The sequence below is a fragment of the Columba livia genome, chromosome 4, assembly GCF_036013475.1.
Source record: "Columba livia isolate bColLiv1 breed racing homer chromosome 4, bColLiv1.pat.W.v2, whole genome shotgun sequence".
NCBI classification, from domain to species: Eukaryota; Metazoa; Chordata; class Aves; order Columbiformes; family Columbidae; genus Columba; species Columba livia.
In genome coordinates, this window is record NC_088605.1 from 67,620,944 (window position 1) to 67,638,879 (window position 17,936).

Genomic DNA, 17,936 nt, shown 5'->3' on the forward strand with positions numbered 1-17,936 from the left:
TACCTGCTGTGTAACAGCTTTGGGACTCGATGATGTGGCTGTTTCTCTTTCAGGTAAGAAAGTGCTGTATGTGCAGAACGTTAATAATACTTTGTCTTTATCAAACTCCTGCATCATTACTAAGAGCGTAGTAGTGTTGCGACCTCACTTAGGCATTCCTGCTCCAGCAGGGGGATTGGACTAGATGATATTTTGAGGTCCCTTCCAATCCCAAACATACTGAGATACTGTGAGTGCTGGGAATTACTAGAAATTTACATCCAGAAATACTTCTGTTTGAATATCTTGGAGGAATTATTTAAAATGCTTCTTCATGGAGTGTGTTCAATATAGAATATTATTTTGAGAACAAAGTAGCCCCCTTTTCATCTAGCTGTATTCCCATAAAGCAGAAATGGTGGATTAACATTCTAGACTGACATGAGAGTTAAAGACCGTAGACAAGAAAAATTATTTGCCTCCAAAGCTCAAGATTTTAGATGAAGCTTATGAAAATGCCAATGGCAACTCCCTCCTCCTCCCCCTGAGGACAAACAGATTTGATAGGAAAAACACTGACAGTTTTTTCTATTTGCTGTAAGAAAAATATAAACAAGAATTGCAGATGTGTTTCTATGTTGTTCCTCCTCTTTAGTTTGACTTCTGATTTTGCTAGCATTTGTGAACTCATGAAATACAATCTCTTGATTGCAGTGGAACGAATGGATCATTCAATGAATGGATCAATTGCCATTGATTTTGGTGGGGTCAAGGCTTTATGCTGCTTAGGAGGACATTTTCAGAGCCTGGCTGCTGTACTGTGCTGAAGGCTCAAGGTGACTGCTAACACTCCCTGGATAAATAGTAGTTTGTGGGGTTTTTTGCCATGAATACCTAGTAACTGGAAATACTATATGCCACAGCTCTGTTATTAAATTCCTTTGGTGTGATAGTAGCACTGAAACTCTTTGCTCTCAAACATGCAAGAGCATTAGACTACAGACTCGGTATTTGCTGGTTTTGTGACACCTCACTATAAGTTAAGTAGGCTCCTTAAATGTTTAATGTACATTTAATGTACAGAGCATATGGGCTGATGTGTACTAACTGCAGGTACTACAGACTTGTCTGGCATTTTTCATACTAAAGGCTTGGTTTGTCATTTATGAGAGGAACTCCTTCCTGCTGTGAGAAGGTGCCATTTTATTAGTAATTAAGACTGATTTTTTGAGTAGGATTGCCTTTTACAGAAAAAAAACCACTGAACTTGGAATGCAAGCCTGGTAAGGGTCTGACTAGTACTATTAATAGTACTGCTACTCATGGCACAGTGGGCTGCTGCTTAGAGGAGTCACCAGGAGTGAGCCTGGCTTGGGCTGAGAACTTAGTGGCCATCATGAGCCATTTCTACAGTGTTTTCTGGGTGATACACAGCTATGGAGATCTAAGAGCTTGTGCTGATTAAAAGCAGCCATGTGACTCACCAAAGTCAATAGACATTATTCAAGCCTAGCTAGTGTTCTTACTAGGCATCAATCATCAGTGTCACTGAATTACAGTGTATTCTAAATAAAGCTGATTTTCTGATTGTATCTCGTAAATAATTGCCCTGCTCTCTCTTTTCCATGTTTCGAGGACAGCATGGTTTATTCTTTATCTTAGGGACTTTTGACTTTCTTGGACAGGATGCACAACCTATAGGATTGATGTAAATACTTTCTTTTTCAAAAAATAAATAATATAGCAGTTTTTTTTTATCAGGGTGTTTTCATTTGACCTAAGGCAAAGATTGGGGTCACTACATCTGCCTGGTGGTTGTTTGCTTTGTTGTTCCCAGTACCGATAATGATCTGAAAGCAGCCTTGCATTTCAAAGGATTACTTGTATTGCAAGGGCAGAATTTCAGAATTCTAACCAGTTGGACTTTGTTTTTCTTACAGGGAAGAGCAAGAAGAAACCTCAGCAATTCGAGTTGGGTTTGTCACTTATAACAAGGTCCTTCACTTCTTTAACGTAAAAAGCAGCTTAGCCCAACCTCAGATGATGGTGGTTTCAGATGTTGGAGAAGTTTTTGTTCCTTTGCTGGATGGCTTCCTTGTTAACTTTCAGGAATCACGATCTGTTATTATCAAGTAAAGTATAATTATTCCATATGTAAATAAGATCTGAATGCTTATGATATACATTATAACTTCAGTCAATTGTGTTGGGTTTTAGGGGGTGCATGTGTTTATTGAAATACTTCAGAAGCCAGCAGATGCTTCAGAGTTGTATATTTACACCTCTGATGCAAAGATAAAGTGGTATCGACAAGCCCCAGCACTGAATTTGAAAGCTTGTTTAGGCCAGGGGTAAGCCACACATCTTCAGCTGTCCTTCTTCACAGCTGGGAGGGGGTTGCAGCTGTGTGCCACCTTGCATGTTTTTACTCTTTTGATGTGTATGATGCACACCAGGGTATGATCTAAAGGATTCTTAAGTCCTTACAGCACGCTAGAACTCTTTAATTTTTAGTTATTTTTTATTTATTATTGAAATAATGTATGTCATAGAATTTACAAATTCATATTTTGTTTTATTCTGGCTAGAATCCTAAGAAATGGAGCAATTAAAATTCATGGGTTTTTAAAATACAAATTTACATGGAAAACACCTTCCTGTGTGAAAACTTGGTATGTGAAAAGGTATATTTGAAGACTACCCTAAATATGCTAACCAGCTGAGGCACTGATCCTTTTGTCTTTCATAGCTTGTTGGACCAGATTCCAGAGATGTTTGCAGACACCAATGAGAGTGAGACGATCTTTGCTCCTGTTATCCAGGCTGGCATGGAGGCGCTCAAGGTTAGAATGTTCCTCTCTGTAAGAGAAACAGCACTTTAATGAGAATAAGACTTGATAAGCTGCAGAAAGTTCCCTTTGCTAAAAGCCAGTACCATGTGTTCCTACAAATCACAATGGGAAATGAGAAAAAATGTTGTTGATTGTTTCCAGGACTAATGTTCTGTTATTCTAACACTATGTTTCAACTGCTTTAGTCCAGATGAGAACACTGACAAGCATAACATCTGTTTCCAGATTTTGCTTATTGAGGGAAATCAGTCTCTAGTGTCTGTTCCACACAGAATTGATGTTTGGGAGAAGATGAGGAGCAGGAGTCGGTTTCTTGTTCAGCATTTGAAAGAAATAAAAGTGTTTAGTTACTGCAACAGAACTAAAGAGATGCTCTGGATGTTTCCACAGACATCCAGTCCTTGCACATGTGATGGGCAGGAAGAGAGTCGGTGTAAGATGCAGTTTTACCCTGTCTGTTGTCCCACTTCTGCTGACTTCTTGTGCAAAACAAGATATTTATGACTGAATTTGGTGGACAGCGGGTTCACCACAAGATTCGTAGGGGCAGAAAACAGCCAGTGGTGGTTTAAAATAGTTGATTTATCTGCGAGCCGTGCATAAGGAAAGCATGAACTTTGAGTAGATAAAGTTCTTGAACCAAAAATACACAATACTTGTCAAATCTGTTTCTTTAATATTTAATTATTACCTGTTTTCTTGTTACTTATTTATACTGCCAGAAGGTATGTGTGCAAAACATATGTTTGGTTACAACTTCTATCAGAATGCATGTCCCTAATAGCTGACTTCTACAGAACAAACTTAAGGACCATAATTGTACGTTTCCTTCAATGCTGACTTTAAAAGAAAGCAGCTCTTAATTAAGCTTTTTATGTAGCTCAGTATTTTACAGTTATAAATCGCAAGGATTTTCACTGTGAGTTGTTGTGCATATGTGTGCTCAAGAAAACAATTATTGTCTAAAAATAATAAAATGGATTGTGTTCTTGAGATGAATTTTAATATGTTGCTAGAAATAATACATATATTTTAGCAAGTTTGTCAAAAGCAGTGTTAGTAATTCCTGATGCGTATCATGACAAATAGATATTAAGTCTTTCAGACTTCAGCAGAATGCTTCTTAACAGAAATTCAAGAAATGGGCATTCATGATTAAAGGTAACTATGCTTGAAATAGTAGAGGTGAAATTTCAGCTCTGTTGCAAGTAAAGATACCATCTTCAATTGCATTTCTGCCACAGCAAAGAGTTTTCCCAGAAGAGTGCTGTAGCTTATTCTAAAATGTGGAACGTTTATCTTGTGAAATCTTAAGATTTGGAGAGACAGTACCCAAGCTGATTGGTGTCTGTAGTTTTGGGTATTGCAGTTTTAACCTGTATGTGAGGTTAAGTTTGGAGCAGGAAAAGGACAAATGTCTCTTTCCTCCTTCCTTCCCTTCACCCAACTTCTTCAGTACTTGAAGACCTCAGAATTGCTTAACAGTTTTCATTTCCCTTTGCTGTAACTTCTGGTCAGCCCTGAAGTGCTCAGGCAGTTGGGCTAGATGATCATTGCAGGTCCATTCCATTCCATTCATTTGCTGTCTCAATAGTAAGAGTGAGTGATAAACTGCATTTTCTAAACGGTGGTGGAAAAGTTTGTTGAGCACACAGATGCCTGCAGTACTGCTACTGCTGTTATTCTTTTCTTTGGAATTCAGGGTTTTTCTGTCAGTGGTTTGTTATCTTGGTAAATATCATGTTCTCATTAGAGTTCTAATTATGAAAGAAAACAAATAAGACTGGCAGTTACTTCATATCTTAGTGACAAGAGGAAATGTTCATCACATGTTTTGATACTCCTGCATTTCAGCGTAGATTTGAATGCGGAGTCTACTACAGGAATGTAATCGTTGCTTGTCTATAAAAACGTAATGTATGCTATTGTGCCTAAACAGAAAGAAATAATTTTTTAGTTAAATTATAGTTCCTTTTAATTTTATCCAATTTAGTATTTATACTTTTGATACTTGTTGCTTGTTGCATAATGTTTGTATCCAATTGGCAAGTCTCTGAAAGAGGTACTCCTGGTTTTGCCCATCAAGGTTTTAGATTCTTGTGTAGAAATTACTGTAACAATGTGTCAGCCAACATATCTGTGTGCTAGACTCAGCTGTTTACTGGCATAAAATTCACAGTTTGTTTCAGGACTTATTTCCATCAAGTAAGTTTTGAGTTTCTCAATGAATTATTTAGCTCTGAAGAACTTGCAGAAACTATACGTTGTTCTTTGCGATACCACAATGTATGAAAATTAGGCTTTTTTAAATCTTAGCAGTAATAAAAATGCCAATATGGTGTCTTTGCAACAGGCTGCAGAATGTGCTGGAAAACTGTATATCTTCCATTCCTCATTGCCAACTGCGGAAGCACCAGGGAAGCTGAGAAACAGAGATGACAAAAAACTACTCAATACAGATAAAGAAAAGGTATTTTCTACTCTGAGTTAACAAGGACTGCTGTTACATTGAGTTTCTCTAACAGAGCCTTGATATTTTTTAATGTATTTTCTTTTACAAAGATGTGTTAATATTCCCATTTTCATTGTGCCCTGATTCCATAGGTCTATTGGTTTGGGCCCTACAGGAACACCAAAGTCAAAGTAGGGTAGAGCTGCCATTCCCATCCATAAAGGAAATCTGCCAGCTGCAAATAATTCCACCCATCTAGAGCCTTTGCTGCCCACCTGTTTAGCTCTCCAAGACTGTACTGAGTTGGTTCCCTGCATACGAGTATCACTGGACTGTGTGGGCCGGGGCAACGCGCTTTTAATCCAATCCGTGCCTCACTTAAAACTTTCACTTCATCTTTTTTTCTTCACGTGGGCATTTGGATTGTGGTTGGCTGCCAACAGCATCTCATGTTATGCCACTTCTATTTTTCAATTCTGTGCAGACACTCTTCCAGCCCCAGGTAAACTTGTATGAGGCCTTAGCCCGGGATTGCGTGGCTAACGGCTGCTGTGTGAATCTGTTCCTCTTCCCGAATCAATATGTGGATGTAGCCTCCATGGGTCTCGTCACAATGTACACTGGAGGAACCTTGTACAAGTACAACAATTTCCAGGTAAGTGATACAGGTTTCCAGCCTTTCAGATGGCAACACCTGGGGATTTGTTGGTTTTCCTGTCATTTCAAAGTGTGCTTCAACAAAAAGAGAGGAACTCTAGAAAACTTACTTCTGAACTCCAAGGGATAAAGTTCAAACTTAAAAATGACAGATCAGGCTCAAATATATGTCCTGAAACAGTAATAAACTGGTCAGTATCTTAAAATGAAATCTACTTAATTAAATATGCCAGCATCTGAGCAGGGAAGTCAGTTACTCCTGTGTATACAGCTAAAAATGCTGATGATAAAGACCCCAAAAAAAGCAGTAACAACACCTGTTTATGTAAAATTTCATGGCAATCTCTATGGGGCGATAAAAGCCCAGCTAGGCCGCAAGGTTAAGGGCAAGAATGGATGTTATTGGAGATAATTCTATCAGATAGAAATTCTGGATATTCAAACCTAGTGATGAACTGGTGAATATTTGCATATATACGGTTCTGTTAAGAAAACAATGGTCAACATTTTTAATCTCTTTTTAACTGAAAAGAGAGATATTAAATGTTAACAGATCTATGTTGGGTGGGAAAGAGGTGGGTTTCTGCTGCCACCCCGTGGTGAACTGCAACTTTTGCTTTTGCTTTGCATTTCTAGCTCGGTTCTGACAGCCCACAGTTCTTAAGTGACCTCAGGAGGGACATAGTAAAAAAGACCGGATTTGATGCAATAATGAGAGTTCGGACAAGTACAGGTAATAGCACCCATTGGGAATAAAAATAAACATGAATACATATGACAATATATAATTTTAAGTGTGCTGTACAGATCACTTGTAACACCCAAGCTAACTGTTTTAACTTATCTACTTGTTGAAAAGTAATTGGATAGACTGATAAAACAATTGAATATGTCCTTCCTGTATACACCTCCTAATTTTCAAATATGAGTAAGGCCTCTGATCATTATAGATGCAGCTTGGATTGCAAGTTGTATAAAAAAAGTGTTGCAGCTGCCTTACATTTTACTTCATTTTCTAAATACTTCAAACGAAATTACGGTGTCTACTTTTCCAGCATTCATTCTTAGCTCAAACGCAGGTAATTGAGAAACATACAAATTCAACAAACCAAGTCAACAGTGCAAAAGGTTCTGGAGTCCTGGAGTCACCGTGCGGCTTGGTGGCCCATCAGCTTTTTGCTCCCACTCAACTGTAAAAAAATGCCACTGGCAAGGACAGCTGGTGGGGCCCCCTGGTGCTGCAAATCCCTCCTGTTTCAATAAGCAAAACTGACCATAAAGTCACAAAATAATGTCAAATGTATTTGCAGTTTTTACGTAAAAGGTCATTTGTTTTATTTTCATTTGGCTGTAGGCTTCAGGGCTACAGACTTCTTTGGTGCTGTTTACATGAACAATACCACAGATGTAGAGATGGCAGCAGTTGACTGTGACAAGGCAGTGACAGTGGAGTTCAAACATGATGACAAACTGAATGAAGACACTGGAGCCTTAATTCAGGTAAAAAGAAAAAAAAAAAAACTTAATTCTATGTCATTTCATGACACTGTGAGCAAGAATTTTTGCAGCCATAACAGAAAACATTTATGGTGTAGGACTGATGGGAGCAAGGCACAGACTCTGGTGTCATTATGCCACTAATAAAATAAGGTTCTAATTAACCAGCCAAAGACTGCATCTTACCTCAAATTGCAGTCTTCTGGTTGCGAGTTAAGCATGAATGCAGGAATGCCCCTTGTGATAATTAGTGTGTTCAACTACCTCTATACTGCATGTTCTCTATTTAGAGATACCAAAATGCTTTCTAAATACTAAGACCTTGTCAACTATTTTGTCATTTTACTCAACAAGTTTGTTTTGAGTGCAAGATTCTAGCATTACCTCTTGTATGGAAACTGTTATTGCTGTGGCATTCCTTGTGACATAGTTAAGTCAGAAGCAGTTCTCACTAAACATCACAGCCAACCCTGTGGACTGTGCAAAACCCACCAGCACTGGTACCTGTGCAACGAAAGCTCTCACTTGCAAACCAGCCGGCTGCCCTGCTCCTTCAGGCTCTCGGCAGGTGAGCGCTAGAAGCCCCATGGCAGTAACTGGGAGTCTGTGTTTGCCCTGCAGGCTTTGGACCACACCTGAGATTGAAGTAGAATTGGAGTCATAAGCAAATTCTTGAATTACCCCTTCAATTTTTAATACCTAACCTCATAGTAGATGCAGGATACAGGGGTTAGCAGGACCTCTTGTGTCACTTCATAAGCATCTTATTCCTGCAAAAAGAAACCTCTCATTTTTTAAGATTAGGAAGTTTTTCTGTGTTGTTCTTTGCCAAGAGCAAAGGTGACCAGCACAGTACTTCCCAGCAAGCTTCCCATCTCCTGTATGGCATCTTTTTCAGATACATTTGTTTGAGCTGTTCAAATACTACACAATTACAAGGTATGATTTACCAATTTACAATCAGCATGTAGCAAATAAGAGTAATAAGCCTTTCAATCAGTCATATTGTTTTTTATAAGTTTAGTAACTTTGATAAAATGTTGAATACGCTTCCATTAAAAATACAGGTATGCCAGGCCTATAGATCACTGACACAGCCCTAGGCTGCCTTCAGAAGTAACGATATGCCTTTTACGCACAAAGTAGGTGGCTCTTGCATGCTAGAGCTTTTTGTTCTAAAATAAACATGGTAATTTGCTCTTCTGCTGCAGTGTGCTGTCCTCTACACATCAATAAGTGGGCAAAGACGACTTCGCATACACAATATAGGTTTAAATTGTAGCTCACAGTTAGCTGATGTCTACAAGACTTGTGAGACTGATGCACTTATCAACTTCTTTGCTAAGTCAGGTAAGTTAGAACAGACCAATTTTGTTTCCTTTATTTCTTTGGAGTAGAAGAAGGGGAAGGAAAGGGAGTTGAAGTGATTACCCTAGTGGGAACTCATGTTTTGTAACTTGCTGCTCCAAGCCTGATAAATTCCTGAAGTATAACAAGACAAATAGATAACATCATTTCGACATCCTGCCATAAAAGCAATGCGTGGGAAGGCAGCTAGAAACACGTAATGCACAAAACTGCATAGACACAGTAGTGGAAATGCACATATTATTGCAGTGGGTTGTTTTTGTTGTTTTGTTGGTGGGGTTTGTTTGTTTTGTTTTCAAAGAATTAATAGTCTTAAAGATGCAGTAAAAGAGACTAAGAAAGACTAAATAGAATGGAGTTCAGAAAAATTAGAAGCTAGCAGCATTATAGATGCTGTATAAGTGTCCACCTTTAGCATGCCTTTTTTTGTTCTTCTATGTTTGTAGCTTTTAAGGCCATTCTAAGCCAACCCCTGAAGACAGTCAGAGAGATCCTGGTGAATCAGACAGCTCACATGCTGGCGTGTTACAGGAAGAACTGTGCCAGCCCATCGGCAGTGAGCCAGGTAAAACACACCCAGCCTCGCACCCCCCTCAGCCAGACTTTGAAGCACATGAACCACCTCCCTGCAATATCAGCAGTGCCAGAAATTTGAAGACAAACTTTTCCTTTTCTTTCAATATGATTAATGACAGGTGGGATTCAAAGGTAGCAATTGTAAGACACAGAGGCGGTAGCTCTGGAACAAGTGGCAATACCATTGAAGGAGACTGATGATCACATTCACATGAAGGAGCTTAGACAGGCTTTTTCTTCCTGCTGGAATTATACACTGATTCACAAAGCTTTCATTTTTTTTATTCTTATGTTGTTAAAGATTTTAAGATCCTAACTTTTGAGAAATAAGACTGCTATTGTCAGAAAATGAAACGAACATTGTATCTTAGTAAACAATCTAAGTTTGCACATAGGTCTCTAAGTGTGCTAAAATGATACATACCTGATGTCTAGATGGAGTGAAACTCCTTGGGGGAAAAAAAAATCCATGGTGATTAAGATGTCTATTAACTCTTCTATTTACCAAAGAAAGAAGCTCAAGGAACCTGATTACTTATATTCCACAGTACTTGAAAATTCTCTCAAGACAACTCTATTATTTTTCAGCCTATTCTTTTATATATTCAGAACATTTGGGGAGGTCTAACTGAACTAACAGGAAGGTGTTTTCAAGTCCTTTCAGCAATTATTGCTGAGAAAAGTCTTTTTCCGTTTCAAACACCCAAAATGCTAACTTCAAATCCTGCAAGCATTTGAATTAAACTCTCAAAATATTTCACTGTCAGATTTTAGAGCACTTCTAAGGATAGCAGGAATGGTTGGCTGAGAATTTTTTTGAATGACAATTAGCGATTTTGTACATGAATGCTGAAGTTAAGAGGCCAAAGGAGTCTGAAAATGCTGGACATATTTGATTTAGATTAGTTCTTTTGATCTCCTTTTTATTTTCCAATTATTTCTTCCTTCTTCTTGAATGTGATGTTTACGATTATTAAATAGCACATCCTAATTATATGACTTAAATTTGAATGCTCCAGTAAAATCAGCAGTTGTTTCCTTTTGAATCCGCTTTATTTTAGTACCTGAAAATGAGCATGAGTGGCAGGGAGATGAGAACATCCAAGATGATCACCACAGTCCAGAGAGCAAAAGTTTCCTGTTGGAGTGCTATTGAATATATTAACCACTTAGACCTGTCATATCTCATTTGAAACAATACACATTTTTCTAGTTTTTTGTTGTTTTTTTTTCCTGTAATCAAAGAAAACAAGCAGCTGTCTATTTTTAAATGTTTGAAAGTCCAGCTCTCGTTTCCCCCATCCCTCATGGGCTATATTAAACAACCATCTTTCTCTGGCTCACAGCTCATCCTCCCAGATGCGATGAAGGTGCTGCCTGTGTACCTGAACTCTCTGCTGAAGAGCTGCACACTAGTTGGCAGACCAGAAATTCCAACTGACGAGAGAACCTACCACCGACAGCTGGTCATGGCTATGGGGGTGGCCGACACACAGCTCTATTTTTATCCCCAGCTTCTGCCAATTGTAAGTATGTTGCTTGCACATCTTTTAATCTTCACTAACAAACACTGTTTTCAGTATGTGGTGATTTTATAATTGTGCAGATGCAAAAAAGATGGTGTCTGCTGGGCAAGTGTTGTACTACCAAGCTGGATTACATTTTTACTGTGATGTACTTGGTAGCTGAACTAAATTGAGGGAGGGTACAACCAGTAGTTAATGGAAAATGGGGAAGTAACATTATCAGTCATTGACATCAGCATCCTCTAAGAATGTCACTGTCCTTTCAACAAGGTTTTTGACCAGGCTAATGAAAGGCACCAACTTTACTACAGATCAACACTGGTATGCAAGTGTCTTCCTGCTTGCAGCAGGTATTCCTTTGCACTCAGTGCACTAACTACAAGAGATTTTTAATTTCAAATTACCTCTAATCTGGAAAGGAAGCACAAAGATGCACTAAACCTTTCAATTAGTTATTTTTCAGTGTCTAATTAAAGCTTTAGTCACCTTGTAGCTGCCGAGTCTGCAACTCTTGCGTATTTTTGCCCCACAGCACAGCCTGGATCTGAAGAGTGACGCTGTCCCAGCTGCAGTCCGCTGCTCAGAGGAACGTCTCTCCGAAGGAGGGGCCTTCATTCTGGCCACTGGGCTGAGTATGTTCCTATGGCTGGGAGTCAGCGCACCCCCAGAGCTCATCCAAGGGCTTTTCAACGTGCCGTCCTTCGCACACATCAGCACAGAGGCTGTGAGTACATGGAGACCAGTCACATTTTCAGAATTTGTGATTCAGTATGAGCAGACTGCTCATCAGAGAAACAAGTGAGATGGATTTGATCATTCAACTAAGAGCAGAAATGGGTGACCAGGAGGTGTTAAGACATCAGAATTAACACCTAAAAACTTTAATGGAGTGAAAGTTTAGGAAGGTTTAAAAATCTTGTGAGAGTAAAAGCTTATTGAAGTCCTATTTAATGTGTATTGCTAAGATGGGAACAAAACACTTTGCCATAGTTAAACTTCCTTATGATGATGAATTTTCATGTAGTGATTATGTTGAAGTGAAAAATGGCTTAGACAAGTGCATGTTTTTGTGATGGAGATGGCATTTCCCCGTTTAGAATGAAATCCACAGTAACTCGCATCATAAAGAGCAGCAGCTAGTCTTGTACGAATTCACAAGTGATGTGACAGGACTAGAACAAACTGCCATACTTTCATTCTAACAGACACTGCTGCCTGACCTGGACAACCCAGTTTCTAAGAAACTTAAGTCAATACTGGAGCGTATCCAGAGCCACAAGCCCTACACTATGAAGGTAAGACTTCTCTCTGCCTCAACTCATTCCTCATGCCTGTTCAAAACACCACCACAGACTTTGACAAAACTCACTGTAGCTGTAAAAGATTTTTTAAATATCAGGAATTTTAGTGTATGACAGCAAGTTCCAGCATGCATTGTAGGCGCAAGCATCTCACATGTGCTTAGTTCTCAGTCAGAGTGCTTACGTCTAAATGTTATCATTTTATTCTGCAAACCTTATTTCACACTAATCTTTCTCAGCTGTGGTCATAAATACAATTACTGAAATGTGGAGATCGATTATGTTGTTGGTTCCCACACCCCCCCCCCCCCAACAGCATCCAGTAACAGATGCAGGAAAACAGTACTGCTGTTTGCTATGATTGTAGCCTAAAAACTATTTATCTCCTCTTTTCAGCTGATAATAGTGAAACAGCGGGAGCAGCCAGAGATGCTTTTCCGACAGTTCCTAGTAGAAGACAAGAGTATTTATGGAGGAGCTTCTTATGTGGATTTCTTATGCTGTGTTCACAAAGAGATCTGCCAGCTGCTCAGTTAAGACAAATTGAGTAAAAATTTGTCAGTTGCTTTTTGGTTTTGCAAGAGGGAGAGTCATTGGTGCCGGAAGGCTGGCCCACAGCTCCACCATACCCAGGCATTCTCCTGTGCTTTAGTGAACCTTTTCTGTGCTCTTCTTGTACAGTTTCATTTCACACAATCTTACTATTTAGTTCACTTATTAAGCTGTAGAATAGAATATTCTGCACTCAGGTATTAATCTTCTGGGAGTCTCGAGTCTTTAAGCTGAACTGCCAGATTTCAACCTGTCAATGTTTAAGAGCATATGGTATACATTTTCAAATATCAAAATATAATTTAGAGAACTCTTTAATTATTCCTTGTGCTCATCATAAGTTGTATGAGTGCCAGGAAAGATCTCACAATCTATACAGAAGAGGAAAAGAATACAAAACACAGCTTTTTCTAAGTGAGGGCACACAGCTGAATCACACTTGCAGTAATCATGTAGTTCAATCTGAGTACTTAAAAGTCCTCAATGTAAAGCTAATCTCTAAAAGATAATCCCCTTTTTTCCTGGAAGGGACTTTCTACAGAAACAGAGCTCTGAGTAACCTTCTCCACCAGGGGTTATCCAGGACACAGAAGTGCCTCACTTTATAACTGGACTTAAGTTTAACGACAATGGACCACAGGAAGAGTAGTACTCAAACAGTCCTTATCCTGAGTTAGGCAGGTAGTGCCACACTAGTGCGGTACAAGTCACTGGTCTTAAAGCAGCAATTATTTTAGCATACTATTTAATTACATCTCCAAAACTGAACATGTTAGGTTTTATTTGGTATGCTTGCTAACTGGAATATTCCCAGTACAACTTAGATAAACGTCTGTCCATCAAATTTTCAGTGGCAGGTCAACCACAAGACAGTTGACACATTAACCAAATGTTATATGTGGTGCTACAAAAAGCAAGCCTTTTGTTTAACACCAGTGCTATCTATTACATGACTGATTCATTCAACAGTCACTACTTTGAAAAACAAACCTCTGCTAATATAAATATTTAAGGTAGAATTTAGAAGGGCAGAATCTTCAGAAGAGCTGTTTACCTCAGATACTTCATCAGTCTGTTTGTATCTTTAGGACCAACACCTCTGCACAAGAGGTCTGAACTTCTCCAGACTTGAAAAGCTACTGTTACATAAATCAGCGTATCAAGGAAAACAAAAACTGGCAAAAGTAACGATAAGACTTGGGCCTCATGAGGAGAAAAAATAAAAAGTGCCTTTAAACATGTCAGTGTTGCTAATTAGTGCTAATCATTTTTATAGCCAAGGTAAGCAGTCCAAATGCGTATCTTTTTGGTTTGACTGCTTACCAAAACAATTATATCCTTTTGCATTGACTGAGAACTCTTAAACTAAGTGGATATATTATAAAAGGATCATCAGACTAAATTCAGCTGCCAAGACAAGCACTTTTTAGTTGAAGAGTTTACCTTGTAAAAAGTATTTGTTGCCATTCCAAATCAGTGTACTTTGTAAAATGACACCAGCAACTATTTGTAAAGACATAACCAATTATTAAATATAATCATTATGTGTGTGTTTATTCTTTCATATACTAAACGTTCTCTGTTTTTTTATGCTATTGAATCCTGTTGAAAGCTGTCCAACACTTCATAAGTAGCTCATAACAGCAGGACTCAGATTTACAGAAGCTAGGCCTGGTTTATCCTTTTTAATTGCTGCAATAATTCTAGTCAAAATTACTTCATGTTTCACTACAAAACTTACCTAGTGCTTGCTTTTTTGCCCATGGGAATGGCTCTCTAATGGAAAGGATCAGTAAGCTTTCCTCCATGTTATTAAGTTGACCTTCAACACATTACACAGGCAAGATTTCTACTACAGCAGTTAAGCTGCCGCTACCAACTATACCAATTTTGGAAGGAAAAATAATTTTTCAACTATATACAGAAACAAGAGGGCTCACTACCTCACCCTTTCAGTTAATGCATCCTTTAAAAGCCATATTCAAGAAACAAAGACTTAAGTTAATGGGCTTTACATGTTGTTTTTTTTTTTTTTTTCCTATAGTCTGTTCTGGTTATTTCTATCCCCTGCAAAGGATTTTAGAACATCTGAGTATTCTAAAATTAATCCCTTGACTTAATGCCATTTAACTTCCACTGTCAGATTAAAATTGCTCCTTAGTTTTTGCAGCCTAAATCCCATGCCACGGAACAAAGCATTCAGTATCTATGAATGTGCACTGTGAGCCTGTGCTCATGATACTGTGTTAAGGAACAACATCAAAACCCCCAGGTCATTGCCCACTGACCTGCATGGCACACCCAGCATTTCCAACAACTTCTTAATAGCCAGCAATATCAGAAAGTGGGAAGAACTGTCAAGCCAAAGCCTGGATTTATACATGGTGGGTTACAGCTAGACTGATGTTTTAAAATCCCTTTGGAGCTAAATGCTAAGACATCCCAAGTATCTCGTCAGTGTAATTGTCAAATCCTTCACTTGATTTATATGGGATGTAAGATACTCAAAGTACTATAAGCCTCTTCCAGAATGGAAAGATAAAACCTAGACAGGCATCCCAAATCAGACCGGTGGCATTATGCATTTGATAAAATTGGAAAGAAAAACAACTTGTTAGGCTTTTTATCTTAAAGGACAACATGCTTCAGTTAAGTCACTTGTAGCAGATGAAATATTCATCAGTTCAGTGGTGATGAGTTTTACCCTTCTCCTTTTGTTAAAGTGTTATAGCTGAGAAATTAACTGACAACCGGTAACGAAATTAAAAGCTTTTCATCTCTAAACATCACTTTAGATATAGACCAGATCAAAAGTGTTTAAAATAAAAAAAATGACCAGACGTTTTTACTGTATAATGGGGGTGGGAGGGGGAATGCTGTCCTACTAGGGTATTTTTCTAAGTATGATCTCCACAGCCACAAGTACATGACATGAAGCCTTACTGCCTTACCTTTACAGCCCGTCTGTGACTGCTGAAACAGCACCTTCCGAGTATGACCAGCAGGTGTCTTTCTTCACAGAGGATGGGTAGAATTTTCTATTTCCTTCTCCATTAACCTCAATTTTAAAAAGTAGGTTGCTTGTTAATAACATGTACATTATACTTTCCTGGTGAAGATGGCCCATCCATATAGATAAAAATCAAACACTCTCTGGAGCGGTGTTCTTTTTTTTTTTTCTTTAGACTACTTTTTAGCTACTTCAGCTTCTTTAAGGGAAAAACTGAGAAACGGAACTCTGCATGCTCAGGAAGGATGAATTTGGTAGGTTGTTTTTTTTTACAAGACCATGTGCAGTTAATTTCTCAAGTCACTGAAGTCTTGAGCAGCATCCTGAGTTCTGCAAACTGATAGAGATATACATCTTAAACAGTTATTTTTGAGTAGCCTAATCTTCTATATTAAGAGAAGCCTAAGCATTTAACTATTAGCTATGAACATATAACTGAAAGAAGAAAATAGGAGTTAATATTTTCTACAAATTGAGAAAAAAAGGAATAAGATTTGTTGCTGGCACAAAAACAACCTTCCTAAGGTTGTCGCTGGTATTTACTTTTTGGGTAAGAACATGATTAGCTCAAAAATCAAGAAGAAAGTCTTCTTAATGCAGCATGTAACTACCAAATGCTGTTCTAAGTAGTCTTTTGCAGTCAATGAGTGCTACCCTTAGAACACCTCCAAACCCCATCACTCCTCAGATGTGCTAATATAACACCGAAAGAATCAAAATGTAAACAGGTGACTTTCACCTACACCTCTGCAGTCCCTTACCAACCACAACAGCAAGGCCCTGAAGTTGACAACCTATAAAAATTTCTGTGCTAAGATTTCATGCACCAGAAGAACAGTTACTGCCTGTAAGGTAAGGAGGAAACCACAGTAAAACTTAGTCACCCCAAAACCTCAAGGAAAACAAACCCACAAAATATTAAGAAAAATATTTCAAAATTAGCTTTGATAAACAAGTTTAATAATCCACTAATTTACAGGACAGTCATTTAAAAGCCAGGCTTCAACAGAGAAACTTCATGAGACTTAAAAGCCAATTTTCCCAAATCCACAACTAAGCATCTGAGACTTCAACAGCCAAGTTTGTTCAGTCTACCAAGCATTGACTGAAAAGGTCAGCGTTGTGGTTTTGCTAAAAACAAATATTGTACGTACCAAAGTGAATTCCTTCCTCTTCACTCGATACTGCAGAGCTGATCACCAACAATCTATTTCCAATGAGCATAACGGCCACAGGCAAAGCAAAACACTCAGTTCGCCCTCATTCTCCAGGTGGTTATTTTCAGGAAGCTCTCGCTCTTACAGCATTGCCTCACATTTCCAACATGACCTCCAGCGAGGCCTTTCCACTACTTATATTGCAACTACTCTGCAATAAAACTGTTTTCCCCACCAAAGAACAAGGCTATTTATGAACAGACACTGGGTGAAAATCCCAAAGCAATTCAGACCTATGTGGAAGTTCTGGACTGCATATACACCCACAACTTCTTGCTTACCATGAAGCACAACATGCAACTGCACAGAATTAACACTCTCCCCACAACAAACATGAAAAGTGACGGCTTATACACCACAAATAAAAAATGAACTTGTTCCCTATTCCCAGGAATAATTTGGGAAATTTAAACCAAATAAGAAAAAATAGAATTCTATTTATTCAATTTGCTCCTTGGTTTAAAAGAAGTTAAAATAGGTGTCAATATAGACACAGCACTTTTTCTTCCATAAATAAGAGAGTAAGTCTGCTATGGCCATGCAATTAAGAACTGCCCATTCCAACATATTACTCCAAGTCAGTCCAAACGCGGCCCTACAAAGAAGGAAGAGGAATCCATGTTTTGGAGAAAATGACAGTTGTAAAAAAGCCTACATGTTGCAAGTTTTGTAAGGGAAAAGCAAGTATCTTCACTTCAATCCTGTCCATGGTTTGCAGAGATGATGCTCTCTGCTTTGACAAACAGAAGCTGTCAGGAGGCTGAGTTTAGTGCTGTCAGGTGCAGGGTCCTGCCTGCCAGGTGAGGTGATGTGCCAGGCTGGTCACTGGAAGGCAAACTATCTGTAACTGCTTGCACCAAAACCAATTTTAAAATTTATCTAGCTTGAGTCCCCAGATAATTCACTTTATCAAAAACAAGACTAAGAAAAAGATTCAGAGATGAGGCAT

General features: G+C 38.6%; 2 protein-coding genes across 8 annotated transcripts in view; one reads left to right on the plus strand and one right to left on the minus strand.

The window, feature by feature from the left end:
- The window catches only part of SEC24D (SEC24 homolog D, COPII coat complex component), a 68,424-nt gene extending 54,120 nt beyond the window's left edge, over positions 1-14,304 (plus strand). For both annotated transcript variants that reach the window (XM_021298611.2, XM_065062752.1), the window contains 12 exons: positions 1,920-2,111; positions 2,729-2,822; positions 5,185-5,301; positions 5,768-5,938; positions 6,577-6,673; positions 7,295-7,440; positions 8,649-8,787; positions 9,252-9,370; positions 10,728-10,907; positions 11,440-11,631; positions 12,113-12,202; positions 12,605-14,304. In XM_021298611.2, coding sequence (XP_021154286.1) covers positions 1,920-2,111; positions 2,729-2,822; positions 5,185-5,301; positions 5,768-5,938; positions 6,577-6,673; positions 7,295-7,440; positions 8,649-8,787; positions 9,252-9,370; positions 10,728-10,907; positions 11,440-11,631; positions 12,113-12,202; positions 12,605-12,745 — 1,678 coding nt within the window. In that variant the 3' untranslated portion in view covers positions 12,746-14,304. The remainder of the gene's footprint in view (positions 1-1,919; positions 2,112-2,728; positions 2,823-5,184; positions 5,302-5,767; positions 5,939-6,576; positions 6,674-7,294; positions 7,441-8,648; positions 8,788-9,251; positions 9,371-10,727; positions 10,908-11,439; positions 11,632-12,112; positions 12,203-12,604) is intronic.
- METTL14 (methyltransferase 14, N6-adenosine-methyltransferase non-catalytic subunit) overlaps positions 2,534-17,936 on the minus strand; it is a 42,674-nt gene continuing 27,271 nt past the window's right edge. Inside the window, exons 12-14 of one of the 6 annotated variants that reach the window (XR_010472554.1) lie at positions 15,712-15,818; positions 7,942-8,072; positions 2,534-2,838 (exon numbers count right to left, since the gene is read on the minus strand). The gene's annotated coding sequence lies outside the window, so the exon portion shown is untranslated. Of the gene's footprint in view, positions 2,839-7,250; positions 8,073-14,359; positions 16,108-17,936 lie in introns of those variants that run through there. The other 5 variants (XR_010472553.1, XR_010472555.1, XM_065062763.1 and 2 more) reach the window with 5 other exon arrangements.